This window comes from Pyrgilauda ruficollis, unplaced genomic scaffold (genome assembly GCF_017590135.1).
Source record: "Pyrgilauda ruficollis isolate IOZ18807 unplaced genomic scaffold, ASM1759013v1 scaffold6, whole genome shotgun sequence".
Lineage (NCBI taxonomy): Eukaryota > Metazoa > Chordata > Aves > Passeriformes > Passeridae > Pyrgilauda > Pyrgilauda ruficollis.
Genome location: NW_024527710.1, coordinates 10072556 through 10086938, shown reverse-complemented (window position 1 = coordinate 10086938; position 14383 = coordinate 10072556). Strand labels below are relative to the sequence as shown.

The window sequence follows — 14383 nt, the reverse complement described above, 5'->3', positions numbered from 1 at the left end:
GGTGCCTGCGGCATTCCAGCTAATTGCTTGTTGCCATCGTTTCCGGAGCATGTTTACCCAGCCTCCCTGGATCAGCTTTGAACAGTGCCTTTTGTTTTCCACCCTTGAATGCGTGTAACTCGGCCCCTCTTGTGGGTTGCAGGACCTAACATGGAGCGTTGCACCCCCTTTGGGGCTTCCTGTTTTGCAGCCTGCCAGCTGTGTTTGGCCTTCATGATCCAGTGTGGCTGGAGTGATAGTGGGATTGCTCTGGACAGGTTTTTTCCTTTTAACAAACCACTTGTCTTGATGGGTCTGGATGGGGTGAAATGCTAATCCAGCATTTGGTAGTTTCAGAAATGCCCATGAAGCTACAGAGCAGCTCTGAGGAGGAGCAGATATCCGGCGCAGGGCAGCACTGGGGTTTCAGATGATGCTGTCTCCTCCCTCCCAGCCCTCTCACACGGCCCACAGAGGTTGCCGGGGGTGGTGGTTCCCCCAGTCACTGGGAGGCAGATGAGACACACTCGTGTGGTTCCCTTCGTGGCTTCATGTGCTGCTGATCTAAGAAGCTGCAGTTCAGTGAAGCTGGGACTGTGTTGGAGCAGAGGAGGAGAGCTCATGGTGCTTGAAGGGCAGTAATGCTGAGGAAGCCCAGTCCTGACCCTGGGGCAGCTGCCTGCATGCTCAGTGTCACAGGGAGGGAGCACACTGCCAGGTTTCAAGGCATCAGCCTTGTGTGTGACAGTGGATTGTGGTCACAAAGCAAATGGGTGGGTGGTGCCTGCCTCTTTTCTCACCTCTCTGACCAAGTCAGCTATTCTACCAAATTACTTAGCAGTGCTGTCTGAGGAGACATTAGTCAGCAGAGGTATCCAAAGCCAGAGCCCATGTCTGTCCCAGAAATTACTGGGGTGAGAGCTGGTTTTGCTCTCATGGTAAAGGCAGAGCTCTGCCCAGGGAGGTCATGTCTGGGAGGAGGAACAGGCTGCCCCTGCCCCAGCAGGGCACTGATGGTTTTTCTCTTTGCAGACTCACTGGCCAGGCCCAGACGGACGGTGTTCACGCGGGCCATCGAGGGCTGTGACCTGCACTGGCAGGACAGCCACCTGCAGCGCATCATCAGCAGCGACTTCTACGTGTCCCCCTCCTACCAGCGGGAGGGCGAGAGCCTCCTCTTCAACTCCCAGGGACAGCCACTGTGGCTGGGTGAGCATCCAAAGCAGCAGCCCCTCTCATGGCCTGTGTGGGTGGGCTGCTGATGGAGAGGAGTCACCTGAGGCTGGGTCCTTGCAAGTTCCTGAATCCTAGACTGAAATTGCCACCCTGGCACTGAGGAGTGGGGGGAGCAGAAGAATTCAATGCCCACCCACGCCCCAGCCACAATCCTTAGAGCAATCTCCACATATTTACAGTCTGGCCTTCTCTTGGGCGGTTTGGACCAAGCTCATCATGTCCCTTTTCATCCTGCCAGTGTTTAGCTGTCCCCAGAGCAGCCTCTCACTGTTTCCAGTACAGGGGGTCTGGACACTTAAAGTCTCTTGAAAATTGACTGCAAAGTACAGCTGTATCTGGATTTTCTCTTTCCTGCTCTCCCCTTCTTGTTAGTCTTCCCTTAAAGGCAATTAGCAGTCAGTATAATTAAGCCTAGTGGGAGCTTAAGGTGTAGTGGGCCAGGCAAGCCCAGAGGCCTCCTGTGTTGTAGACTTTTAGCTCAAGTACCTCAAGCCACACAAATTCTCTCCTGCAAAGTCATGATGACCCCAGGCAGATCTGTGGACCCTCGACAGTTCCTTGTCTGGGATGAGAACATTAAGGATAAGTGACATTAAGGGCTTGGGGGGGAACCTGGTGTGGCTGTCAGCCCTAAGACAGACCTCAAGATGGGAGACACAAGTCCCCACCCACCTCCAGGAAGGGAGATTACTTATCCCCTGCAGTCCTAGAGTTGAATATATGAACACAGAACAGGTCAAAGCCCACCACTGCACTGTTGTCCACTCCAGAAGCTGGGGTGTGCCACAAGGAAAGAGAATATTTAAAGTTGTCTAGAGATGTAGTTTCTGGAGTAGCAGGCACTAAGTTGCTGTTAATGCCAGGAGATAGGAAGGGCTCATATGTAGGCTGTTGGTACACCTTAGCTGGAACAGGAGAGGATGTTTCTGTTCTGGAAAGAGTTCTGGGCAGCTGCAGGCAGGAGGTCTCCTTCCCACACAGCCACAGGCAGCAGTGGTAGGTTAGTGCATCCGTGGACTCCATCTAGAAGGAATGTGGTGGCCACAGCTTCCCTCTCCTGAGCCTAATCTGGGTTCTGGTGAGCCCTTTCCCCCCGCTGGTTGGTGCATGTTATTTTTCTGATGTATTTGCCATGATTTTTGGATTTTGCACTTTTGCTTTCTTGGCACCTCTTAAGGGACTCAGTGCTGGGAAAGGAGGGTGATTTGTCAGCAACTTCCAGTGATGAATTCAGTGAGAAGATGAATATTTCATCCATTTAGCAAATGAATAGAGGGAGCAACAAGAAGCTCTTTTACAGATGTGTTTGTTCTGAAATCTCTTCCTCATGTATTCCTTGTGGGTGACCTTTGGGATGTGGATACCCCATTTGTGGAGGTGGTTGTCTGCATTTCCAGAGCTTTCTGAACTCTTCCAGGAATAGAAATTATCCCTCTATGATAACTTCAGATCATCTGTGTTTGCCTGGGTTTTTTTCTCCCATTGGTAGGACATTTTGAAAGAAAATGGGGTTTTTGCTGCTTGTTATGCAGCATGTCATGTCATCTGCTCTTGCTAATTTCTCACTCAGTCATAATCCTCTCCACAGTTGCTTGTGATTTCAGGTGAGCAATAAGCAGCAGGAGCAGATGAATTCCTAAGCAACTGTGAGTCTTGGGAGGGGGTTTAGTGCAACTGTTCCTAATAATAAAACACCAGGTAGGAGAACTGCAGAAGAGACAGGATGTCTGCAGAGCTCGCTCCATGGGGATGTTAAGGAGTCAGTTCAAAGCATCACCCCAAGTCTGCCAGTGCCCCCAGCACAGTGCTGGATGCCCAGCCTGACCCTGTGCCCTGAGAGCAGTGAGAGAAATCGAGATAAACCGTGCAGGTTTTAGGAGAAATGAGCGGCGGGGTTGTAACAGCCTGCATTGGAGCTGTCGTACTGCAGCAATGGTGTGTTGGAAATGCTTCCATTAGATAAGCTTTGTGGAGGTGGGGATTTAGGTGCTGACGTGGCTGCTGTGGGTTGAATGTGGCAGGAGTCCCGTTGGTATTCCTGGTAGGCATCCTTTCCAGGAGCAGGGAGAACGGGATGAATTCAAGCCAGGAAGCAGGAGTTCAGCTCAGGTGTGGGGAACACGAGTAGAAGGTGCCCCATGAATACCATCCTGTCAATGCTTGTGCTCCTGTGGTTCAGCCGTGGCCCTGTTCCTGCCTTGCAGAGCACGTCCCGACAGCCTGTGCTCGGGTGGACGCGCTGCGCTCCCACGGGTATCCCAGGGAAGCTCTCCGACTGACTGTTGCCATAATCAACACCCTGCGACTGCAGCAGCAAAGGCAGCTGGAAATATACAAGCATCAGAAGAAAGGTATGAGTGGAGCTATGTGACAAGTGTGTTGTGATGTCTGGCCAGGGTATCTCGGTTGGAAATATCTTTTCCGCTTTGACAAGGCAAACATCCAGCCTGGTTCGGCAACAGTATTTTGAAGGAACTTAGGAATAAAAAGAGGATGTATCATCTTTGGAAGGAGGGTCAGGTGTCTCAGGAAGTAGTTGAGGGGATTGCTAGGGCATGTAGGAAAAAAATTTGAGATGTCAAAGTTCAGTTTGAACTTAATTTGGCAACTTTTCTAAAGGATAATAAGCAATGTTTTTACAAATATATTGACAGCAAAGGGAAGGGTAATACCAACCTGTGTTCTCTACTGGATGCAGGATGGAACTCAGTAACTGCAGATGAGGAGAAGGTGGAACTGCTTAACATCTTCTTTGCCTCAGTCTCTAGTGGGAGGAAGGTCTCTTCCAGCCTATGATTCTGTAACAGAATTGTGCTGCCCCATTCCGAGTGGCAGAGACGGGCAGCGCTGCAGGGGACTGCTTGTGTCCTAGGAAGACAAACTGAGTTGCTTGAGCCGAGCTGAGTTGATACCCACACACTAAGGACAGAGCTGCCCACATGCTGTCTTCAGGCTGCTGCAGTAGGGATGTTCTTGTTCCCACTGTTGCTGTGTCTGGTTGCCTGTAAGGGTTGCCCAGGCAAGAGCTACCCGCATTAAAAAGGAGCTGCCTGACTGCAGAGCAGCAGTAACTGGCTGTGTGTGCTGCTTCAACCCTGCATTTCCTGAGTCAATGTACCAGGAGACAAGCCCAGTGTTCCTCCTTTTGCAGTTGGCAGGGAGCCGGGGTCAGTTACTGCAGTGCTGCTGAAGGTCAGTGACTCCTGGTCCTTGCCAGCTCAGCCAGCTCCAGATCACCAAAAGATGAAATTTTAAGAATCACTGGAAGTCTTTGTCATCTCAGGAGAGATTTCTGCTTGTGTTTCCAAAACATTCAGGCTACCATTGCAAATCAGTCCATGAGCTGCAGGTCTGGCATTATAGACCTTATCTTTGGAACTCTGCAGACCCTCATGTTCCTCTTGGAACAGAGAATGAGTCGCCACATCTTATGTGGCCTTTTTTTGTGTCTGTGCCTGCTCCCTCAGTTGTCTGTGCAGAGTGGCTTCTCCTTGCCCTCGTGAACTACCATGTCAGAGTTGGCCCTAGAGGTTCCTGTGACACAAGTTGTGGGATAAGAAAAGTCCTCTGGTCTCAGAAGCCTCTCTGGGTGCAGAACTTGTCTTTAAATTCCTTACTTTTACCATCATCCTGTTCTATTTTATCCAGAACTGCTGCAGAGAGGAGCAACAACCATCACCAACCTGGAGGGCTGGGTAGGCCACCCTCTGAACCCCATCGGCTGCCTCTTTCTCACCCTCACCGAAGCTTGTAGATTAGAAGAGGAAAATTGCCTTGAAATTTCAGGTACCAAGTGCTTCTCCTGGATCCCTTCCTGGTGTCTGTGGCCGAGGTGGGTGCAGGTCTGGGGTTCTGGACACCTGGACTCTGAGTCCCCCCTCTCTGCCTTGGCAGGAGCACCAGGGCAGAGCTGCAGTGCAGACAGGGAAGGTAGTGAGTAGAGAGAAGTAGAATTTTCTCAGTCCCAGAGTTTGCAGCCAGAGCAGAGCAGGTCCATGGGAAGGCTCTGGTGTCAGCTGTGCACCCTGTTGCACATGTCTTGGGTCTCCTACATCTCCTAGTGAGAGCAGGAAGGGAGAGTGAAGCCCACATCTCCCTCAGGGAGCTTTCGTCTGTCATTTCTGGGTAACCAAAAGCAGGCAGGAGGGGAAGTGTGGGTCTTGCTTCTGAAGTGAGAGATTTTTCTCTGCAATGATTCTGGTGTCTGGGAAGACTCTTCTAACCCCACTGCATCTCCTCTCCCTCCTTGCAGACGCTGGGGACTCCAAACCGCCAGTGTATCAACATGTGCCCGTTGTGACCGGCAGCCAGGACGGTGACGAGTCCTACCTGTCCCTGGCCTTAGAGGTGGCCCTGATGGGGATGGGCCAGCAGAGAGTGATGCCTGAAGGTCTCTATGCCCAGGACAAGGTGTGCCGCAATGAGGAGCAGATCATTGCCCGGCTGCAGGACCTGGAGCTGGACGCGGTGCTGGTGCAGACCCTGCGGAAGCAGTGCATCTTGCTGCTGGAAGGTGGGGCCTTGGCTCATCTAGCTGACTTTTGTGTCCTAGCCGAGTGTTGGTAATGTCTCTGAGGTGCCCTTTTCAAAATTTATTCACATCCTGCTTCTTCCTCTCTGGATGGGGTGCAGAGCCTGTAGGATGGCTGCTCTGCCCCATCACCTGGAAAAGCAAGGGTTTGTTGGCATCCCTAGAAAAAAAACAAGTCAGAGGCAATATGAAGAAGGGTGCTGAGCACATGGCTTCAGTTCCTTATTTTCTTTTAGAAAAGGAAAGAGCATCCCTGGATCCAACTTGAGTAACACGCCAGGGAGCTGAACAGCAGATCCTCAGGGCTTTGGGGTGGTGCAGACCCTGGCCAGAGATCCTGCTGTGCTAACTGTGGCTGATGGGCTCTGCTTCTGCCTAGGTGGTCCCTTCAGCGGCTTGGGAGAAGTCATCCACCGGGAGAGTGTCCCCATGCACACCTTTGCCAAATACCTGTTCTCTGCCCTGCTGCCCCACGATGCTGACCTGGCATACAAGCTGGCTTTGCGGGCCATGAGGTTGGTGCATGTTTAATTCTGTCTCTGCTCCCCTTTTTGCCTCTCTCCTATGCTTGTTGGGAAGCTGGGATGCTTTGCCACTTCAGAGCAGGGATGGGAGTGGAGACAGGCTTGGAGCTTGCCATCCATGGGATCTTTTGCAGTGTGTAGGACCACTGGGCACAGCAGCAGTGCAGAGAGATTCCTGCTCTCCATGTGGGTGATTCCTGGTTTATGAACTCCGTTTACATGGATTTGCATGGATCCAAAAATGTCTGCTGGCCCAGCCCCTCGCTCTAGGCCGGACCACCACCTGCCTGCCCCTGTGACAGGCATCTTCTGCCAGAGCAGGTCCCAGGCACACACAGAACTGTCATCTGCCTTCTGTCTGCCAGGCCTCGGGCACCCTGCAGCCCTCCCTGCCTACAGCAAGGGCTGTTATCCTGGCACAGATGGGCGGATGGTTTGCCCCGGGCTCCAGGGTGTCACAGAGCCAGGTGGAGAGCACAGTTGCACTCTGTTCTCCATTAAAACCCATCTCTGTCTCTGGGACTGGGGAAACAGCTGATGCTGAGAGCTGCCCTATCTCTTTCCCCAATCCATGACACACTTCAGACATCAGCCTGTGTATTGCACTGTTTTGACAGGGACTGGGTGGGTCTTGGAAAAGCTGGAATTTCCTAAACAATGTGCTTGGAGCACTGTCAACTCCAGAGCATCCCAGTGCTCTCTCCCTCTTACCACCATTACAAGTCCTGGCCCAGAGCATCACCTTTTTTGCAGCTTTCCTCAGTGAAATGGGTCATCTCACCCAACACTGGGGGAAAGTTTGAAATCCCTCTGTTCTGGGAAGAGCTTCTCAGGAGGACAACCAGCCCTAATAAGCAGCCAAGGGCCTCTGTGGTGTGCAGAAGCACCATGTCCTGCCAGACCTGAGACCTCTGGCTGTTGAACAGGACTGAGGGCCCCAGGGATGCCATCTGTTAGTGCCCATCCCCTGCTCCCAGCTAGGACTCCCTTTGCTGGGGTATCTATGTCCAGGACTGGAAAAGTTGGGCTTCTGCTGCCCTGTGGTTACCTCAAGCTTGCAAGTGAGGATAGCAGAGACATTTGGATGCCCTTCATGTCCAGGGTGCAGTTTTCCTCCTGCATAACTCACCGTCAAGTTAGCAACACCAGCACCAACTCAAGGGTTTAGGATTTGTCACCATGGCTGGTGACTTGAGAATCCCGCTCCCCTTCTTTAGGCTTGCTTCTCCCCCAGGCTTTCCAGGCTTTGGGAGGATGTGCCCACAAAAACAGGCAACCTAACCTGGCTGCAGAGGCCCTGGGGAAATGTGCTGCTGCTTCTGATCATAACCAAGCGTTTTAAGGAGAACCAGATGATACAGTCAGGAGTTCTGCCGGGTGCTTTGACATGAAAGGAGCAGGAGGGGAGGAGGGATTTTACTTTTTTTTCTTCCTTTTTGTTTTTTTTTACTCTGTCTGTGCTTTTCCTCACAAGTTTATAAATCACTCCATGGATCTTTCTCCCCCCTTTCAAGTCAGTCTCAGATTGATCCCTGTGCCCATGTGCTGAGCACGCAGCGTCGCGAGCCCCACACGTGCACAGCAGCAGGACGTGTTCAAAGGCTTTGCTGCAGGCAGCTGCCTGCAGGCAGCCCCTGCCTCGCCTTGGCAGCACCTCAGGGAGAGGAGGTGAAGCTGGGGCTGGGCTGGGGTCTGATGTTGCCTCCTCCTGCTTGCCCTTCAGGTTGCCTGTCCTGGAGACCACGGCACCGTCCGGCGACGTGACTCACCCTCACCACCTGGTCTCGGTGGTCCCCAGCAGGTACCCGCGCTGGTTCACCCTGGGGCACCTGGAGTCACAGCAGTGCGAGCTCGCCTCCACCATGCTCACGGCAGCCAAAGGTTGGTGGCAGGGCAGTTCTGGGGCAGGGTTGATGGGATGATGGTGCACAAAAGCATGGAAGAGTTTTTCATGGAGAGGAGGGAGCTCTTGCTTCTGCTGGCACTGGCAGAGGCTGGCTGGGTGCCCCACTGACCCCAGTGGTGCCCCACTAGCAGCCTGCTGTGAGCAGGGCATGATGAGCTGGCCTTGAGAATCTGGGGTTTCTGGGATTCTTGTCCCAAAGGGCTCATGGTCCAGCAGGGCAGGATGGGAATTTCCAATGAGGTGCAGGCAGGCCTTGCAGCCATGGTGCTGCAGGTCCTGGGTACGTCCCAGGTGATGAAGGACCATGCCTGCCCTGCAGCACAGCCAGCTCCCCGGCCAGCAATCCCTGCCAGGCATGTTGTGAGGTCATGCCATGGTTTAGTTTGAAGCTGTTTATCCTTTTACCTCTGCTTTGTCTCTTCCACCCTGTGGTAATGATCCTGCATGCGCTGTGGGAGGGAGAAGACCTCCATGTGTGCCAAACCAAAAGTGGCTTTTGTTGGACATGGAATCAGCAGTGCTGGGTGGGACACTTTGGTCCCAGCTGCAGGGGGCTTGTGAAACACCTCACTGGTCTCGTGGGTCTCTTCAGTTTCTGCCCAGGCACTACTATGAAGGCGAGCACAGGCTTTTCATTGGACATCCCCCTGACCAGAAACCAACCCCATAGGGTGGCAAGAGTCTTGTGTCCCATGAGGGTCAGTGAGCCAAGCAGTTACCACTGCCCTCTGATGTCCTGGTGCTGCCAGCCTGACAGGGAATGTTTTTCTTTCCCAGTGAGAGAGAACGGAAACGAGCTGTCAGAAAGCTCCAGCCTTGCTGCCTTGGCAGCCTCTTCTCTCCTTCCAGCCTCTTCCTCTAGGCTGCTTTACCAGGGCTGATGGTGTTCTGCCCAATTTGCCATGCTCAGATGAAGAGCTGGTACTTGGTTTATCCTTTAGGTATTTTTCTCCCTTCCAGTGCCTAATGGGATGAGGTTTTTATGCCAGGGATGTCGGGCGGTTGGATTGCATTTGTTTTTCCAACTGTCCCCTTCCTCAGGTGTTGCCCTGCTGCAGCATGTCCCAGTGTGATCCTGCAGCCTCTCTTGCCCACGCCCCTACGAGCCATTTTAGGGAGGCTTGGATTTTGGTGGCAGTGCAAGCGGCTGTGGTGGGTGGCAGGTGATATCTTTAGCTATGAGTCACCCGAGATGTCTCCATGTGTCCAGGTGCAGCACTGGGTTTTTCACACTGCTGTGCATGATTTGGTTGTCTTTGCATGAAGTTCATCTGCTCAGTCTATGAGTAGGAGTAGAAATGAAACTAGAACCTAATGTGGCATGTCAGCACCTCTGGTCTGTGCACATCCCAAAGGTCCCACTCCCCACGCTGTGTCCCACAGGCACTGATAGGAGGATTTCCCAAGCTAGGTGCAGGATCATGATATTAATATGCCTTGATGTATACCTCTTCCAAGATGCTGCCCCATCTCCTGGTGCCATCATCTATCCTAGCACCCACAACCTGCTGTAGCAGGCAACCTACAGCACCACTGGCTATTGTGCCACGAACCCCCTTCTTTGGGGACAGCTCAGCCTGTCTCAGTTGTGAGTGCTGTGTGCCTGACCTGGGACATCGAGGACCAAGGTGCAGCAAGTCTGGGTAACCCCAGCCCAGCCTTGCAGAAGGAACTTGCTGGGCAAGACAGTGTGTGTGCAGCAAACAGCTTTTCCTCTTCTTCCTAATGTTCCTGGATGAAGACTGATGTTTCTGCAACCATTCAGTACTAGGCATCTCCCCAAGCCCCTCCTTTTCTGGGAAGAAGCTGCTGTGCAGCTGTCAGACTTGAAGCCAGGGTGGAACATCCAGGTGCCTGGAGATGTCTGCTAAAGACAGGACATGTCTGGGATCACTCAGGTTTGTTTGTCCTCTCTGTGAGAGGATGAACTTGAGTGAGGACGCTTGCTGTGTCACTTCCTGGGAAGGGTGCTCCATTTTAGACTGTTGGACTGCAGGGCCTGATCCAGCATCACTGTGTGTCCGTCCGTGTGTGTGTCCAGAGGGGCTGGCAGTGGTGAAGGGACTGTTCACCACGTGGTGCAGGCAAGAGATGGGGCTCCAGGGCAAGTTGGGGTGGTGCCTGAGCCCTCTGACCGTTCTTGCTTGCTCCCAGGGGACATGCTGCGCCTACGCACCGTGCTGGAGGCCATCCAGAAAAACATCCACTCCTCTTCCTTGATCTTCAAGCTGGCTCAGGATGCATTCAAGATTGCTACGCCAGCCGACAGCAACTCTGACACAACACTGCTCAATGTGGCACTGGAACTGGGGCTCCAGGTACGCAATGATGCTGGGGATGCTGGTGGGTCTTCTGCCTCTTGCTGTGGCAGCTGTGCTGGTTATGGTCTCCTGCCAAGCAGGGTGTCCCTGTGGATGGAGTAAATTGATCCCTGCAGGGTCCTGAGCAGGGGACATCAGCCCTGGGAAGCCCTTGTGCTCACTGTGGTTTGGGTGGAGGTGAGGCAGTGCCAGGTAGTTGGTAGCCCGTTGAACCAAGAGGGATTTTTGGGGAGCACTGCTCTGTTGGGTGGCCTCACTAGAGCCCTGCAGGGCAGCCGGTCACCCCAAGTTTGCCTCGCAGGTGATGCGCATGACCCTGTCCACACTCAACTGGCGGCGGCGGGAGATGGTGAGGTGGCTGGTGACGTGTGCTACTGAAGTGGGTGAGTTCCATGTGGCTGGAGCAGGGTTGGGCATGGAGATCCTGGGGTCATGCTTAGCCCTGAGTTCTCCTGAGTCTCATTTCTTCTTGGTAACTGAATTCACCTCAGAGCACCTGTTGACAGGGTTGGGACTGCAGCAGTGGCTGGTTTTAGACTTGGATGGGTGCCCTGTACCTGGCCCAGGCCAGTGCTGGTCTCTGCGTCCTGCAGCATGGTGGTGTGGTTGGCCTCTGCCTGTCCCCCTCTGCCCTGTCCTTCCTGGGGCAGAGGCAGCAGCTCAGCACTGCTGTGTGCTGTTTTTGCCCTGTCTCTGGATCCCAGAGAAGCCCCATGAACTGAGTCAGGTTCCAGGGATATGCTGTGACCCCAATGTTTTCTTGCAGGAGTGAGGGCCCTGGTGAGCATCCTGCAGAGCTGGTACTCACTGTTCACTCCCACGGAAGCCACCAGCATTGTGGCAGCCACAGTGATGTCCCACAACACCATCCTGCGCCTGAGCCTGGACTACCCACAGCGGGAAGAGCTGGCCAGCTGTGCCCGCACCCTGGCCCTGCAGTGTGCCATGAAGGACCCCCAGAACTGCGCCCTGTCTGCCCTGACCCTCTGCGAGAAGGACCACATCGCCTTTGAGACCGCCTACCAGATCGTCATTGACGCCGCCTCCACCGGCATGACCTACACCCAGCTCTTCACCATCGCCCGCTACATGGAGCATCGGGGCTACCCACTCCGAGCCTTCAAACTGACCTCGTTGGCCATGACACATCTCAACCTGGCCTACAACCAGGACACGCACCCAGCCATCAATGATGTGCTCTGGGCCTGCGCCTTGAGCCACTCTCTGGGCAAAAACGAGCTGGCAGCCATCATCCCACTGGTGGTGAAGAGCGTGCACTGTGCCACGGTGCTCTCGGACATCCTTCGCCGCTGCACCATGACAGCGCCAGGGCTGGCCGGCATCCCTGGGCGCAGGAACTCGGGGAAGCTGATGTCCACTGACAAAGCCCCCCTGCGGCAGCTGCTGGATGCCACGATAAGCGCCTACATCAACACCACCCACTCCCGGCTCACCCACATCAGCCCACGGCACTATGGGGAGTTCATCGAGTTCCTCAGCAAGGCCAGGGAGACCTTCCTCCTGGCACAGGACGGGCACATACAGTTTGCCCAATTCATTGACAATCTAAAACAAATCTACAAAGGCAAGAAAAAACTGATGCTGCTGGTGCGAGAACGGTTTGGGTGAGCCCCGGCTCCTGCCATGCTCACTGGCAGGGTCTGGCCGCAGCACGGGGACTCGGGAGAGAAGAAGGAAGGAAAGTGGAGATCAGCTTCCCCCCATCGGCAGAGGCTGCTCTGTTCTGGTCTTCTGTTTCTTTTTTTTTTGTTTTGTTTTCTTTCTTTTTTTTTTTTTTTCCTTTTAGTGTTACTCTTTCTTGGATTTAACCATTTCACACACTGAGAGGATCCAGAGATTCCTTGGGCACAAACCAAAAGGCAACCACGGGGAAAAAGGATGGTTTACTCAGCCCCCTGCCCTCCCTTGCCAATACCAAAAGCTAACCTGGAAATCTAATACCTCTTTCCTGAAGGACGTGGTCGCTGGAGGGATACGAAGGTTGCAAAGTGAAAAATCTTTAAAATTATGTGGGGAATTTAATGAAACAAAACAAAACAAAACAAAAAAAAAAAAAAAAAAAAAAGGAAAAAAAAGCAAGCAAAGAAACCTGCGACACTAGAACCTCATGCGTCACCAAAAGCGATGGCTTTGCAGAGCGCTTCTCCCGCCCGCCCGAGACATGCAAACTCCTCTATTTGTGAAGATACTTCAATAAAACAAGTAAAAGTAACTGTTCTCAGGGATTGCTTACTAAAAGTAACACAAAAAAAAGCATTTATGATACTGTAAATACTATAGTATATGTGTCAATTATTAAATTGTAAAGTTATAATTATTTATAATTCTGTCTTTTATTTGGGGGATACTTGAAATTGTTGTGGGCTGGGGCGATTATTTTTATTATTGCTATTATTATTATTATTGTTATTATTATTAAAACTATTATTTAAAAAACCCACACAAAACCACAGACAAAAAGAGGAGGAGGCACGCGAACATTTCTCAGGTTCCCATGGCATCGGCAGCAGCAAGAAGGGTGTGGGGGGGAGGCAAACATCTACTCGACTCACAGCCCTGGGACGGACGGACGGACGGACAGAGGAGCAGCAGCCCAGGAAAGGAAGGAACTCGGGGCGATGCTCACTCGGACACACGCGGGTGCTGGCGATGGAGGACTCAGCAGGGCAGGTGCAGGGTGCGAGTGCCTGGGCGGGCACCAGGGCTGCCGGCTTCGGGGGAGGGAGGGGCAGCCGCGTCACCTTCCTGCACCGTTCCCAGTTCCCAGCTCCGTGGAGCAGCCAACGCTCGGCCCTTCCCAGCTCACCCGGCGCTGGGGGCACACTCCAGCCCTGGGCCGGTGGCTCTTCAGTTTTGGTTCATTTCTTTGCCAGCAGGTTGGGAGGGCTGGGGGGGGCCAGGGCCGGTCTGGATGGTGACTTGTAGTTGGGGAACGCGCGTTAGTTATCTGCTGTCTGGTTTAATTTTATGGCAAGTGACTTGTGTCCGCGCTCTGGCCAGGAACCCAATTGTACTCGGTCTGTGTCGCCACCGAAATAGCGGTCTTCAACCAGTCTGTTTCTCTCTTTTTTTCTTCCCTTTTTTTTTTTTTTTTGCGTGCGTGCGTGTATGTGTGTGTGCGACCTCTTCATCTGATGTTTAATAATAAAAGGGATGAACGTTACTGCCTGTGTCTTTCCTGCCTTTCTCTGAAGTCGGGGGTCACCACACTGGTGCAGAGCAGTGTTGTAGCCCCCTGTGGTAGCCAGTTCCTGTGCCCCAAAGAGGGACAGAGCAGGGACAAGGCACCCTGGTTGTTTCTGGGTGCAGCTCCCTGCCATGTACAATGTTAGCAGGTCCTTGCCCATGCTGGAGAACTGCCCTATCCATGCCAGCTAGACCAGCGTTTCTCCGTGTCTTGATCCATTCTGCTGCCAACTTGGACCACAGTGAGTGTGCTGCAGTGTGGAATGGGGTGGCAAGGAGCTGTAACTCATGGTTCCTGGGCTGCTTTTTGCAGGGTTTGCTGAACCCCAGGCAAGGTTGGCCCTGAGGATCAGAGGAGATGGGGAAGTGTGCATGGGGGAACACTCTAGGACCAGGGGGATGGTCCTAAAGAGGCTTTGGGAGCTGGAGGAGGAGGGCCATGATGGCTCTGTTGCCATCCCAGCCAGCGTGGCAGGGATGGTGGTGACTGTGTCAGAGGTTCTCCTGCCGTTTTGCCAGCTGTCTCTCAGATGAGTCCTGCTGGCTCTCCCAGCCCCTTGAAACTACCCTGGGTTGAGGACACATTGCCCATTTCAGCCTGAGCAGGACTGCGGGACAGCTGATGTTGAGTCTCTGCCAGTGGTGGGCTGTGAGCCCCAAGCTCCCAGGCTGTGACCCT

At 53.3% G+C, this 14383-nt stretch overlaps 1 protein-coding gene across 1 annotated transcript in view; it reads left to right on the top strand.

Annotated features, from left to right (window-relative positions):
* Nucleotides 1–13680, top strand: part of ZSWIM5 (zinc finger SWIM-type containing 5) — a 96284-nt gene extending 82604 nt beyond the window's left edge. Inside the window, exons 6-14 of the mRNA XM_041483304.1 lie at nucleotides 1012–1188; nucleotides 3420–3566; nucleotides 4864–5001; nucleotides 5468–5728; nucleotides 6126–6261; nucleotides 7994–8151; nucleotides 10331–10494; nucleotides 10799–10880; nucleotides 11264–13680. Of these exons, the coding sequence (XP_041339238.1) occupies nucleotides 1012–1188; nucleotides 3420–3566; nucleotides 4864–5001; nucleotides 5468–5728; nucleotides 6126–6261; nucleotides 7994–8151; nucleotides 10331–10494; nucleotides 10799–10880; nucleotides 11264–12126 (2126 nt within the window). The 3' untranslated portion in view covers nucleotides 12127–13680. The remainder of the gene's footprint in view (nucleotides 1–1011; nucleotides 1189–3419; nucleotides 3567–4863; nucleotides 5002–5467; nucleotides 5729–6125; nucleotides 6262–7993; nucleotides 8152–10330; nucleotides 10495–10798; nucleotides 10881–11263) is intronic.
* Nucleotides 13681–14383: the final 703 nt, after the last annotated feature.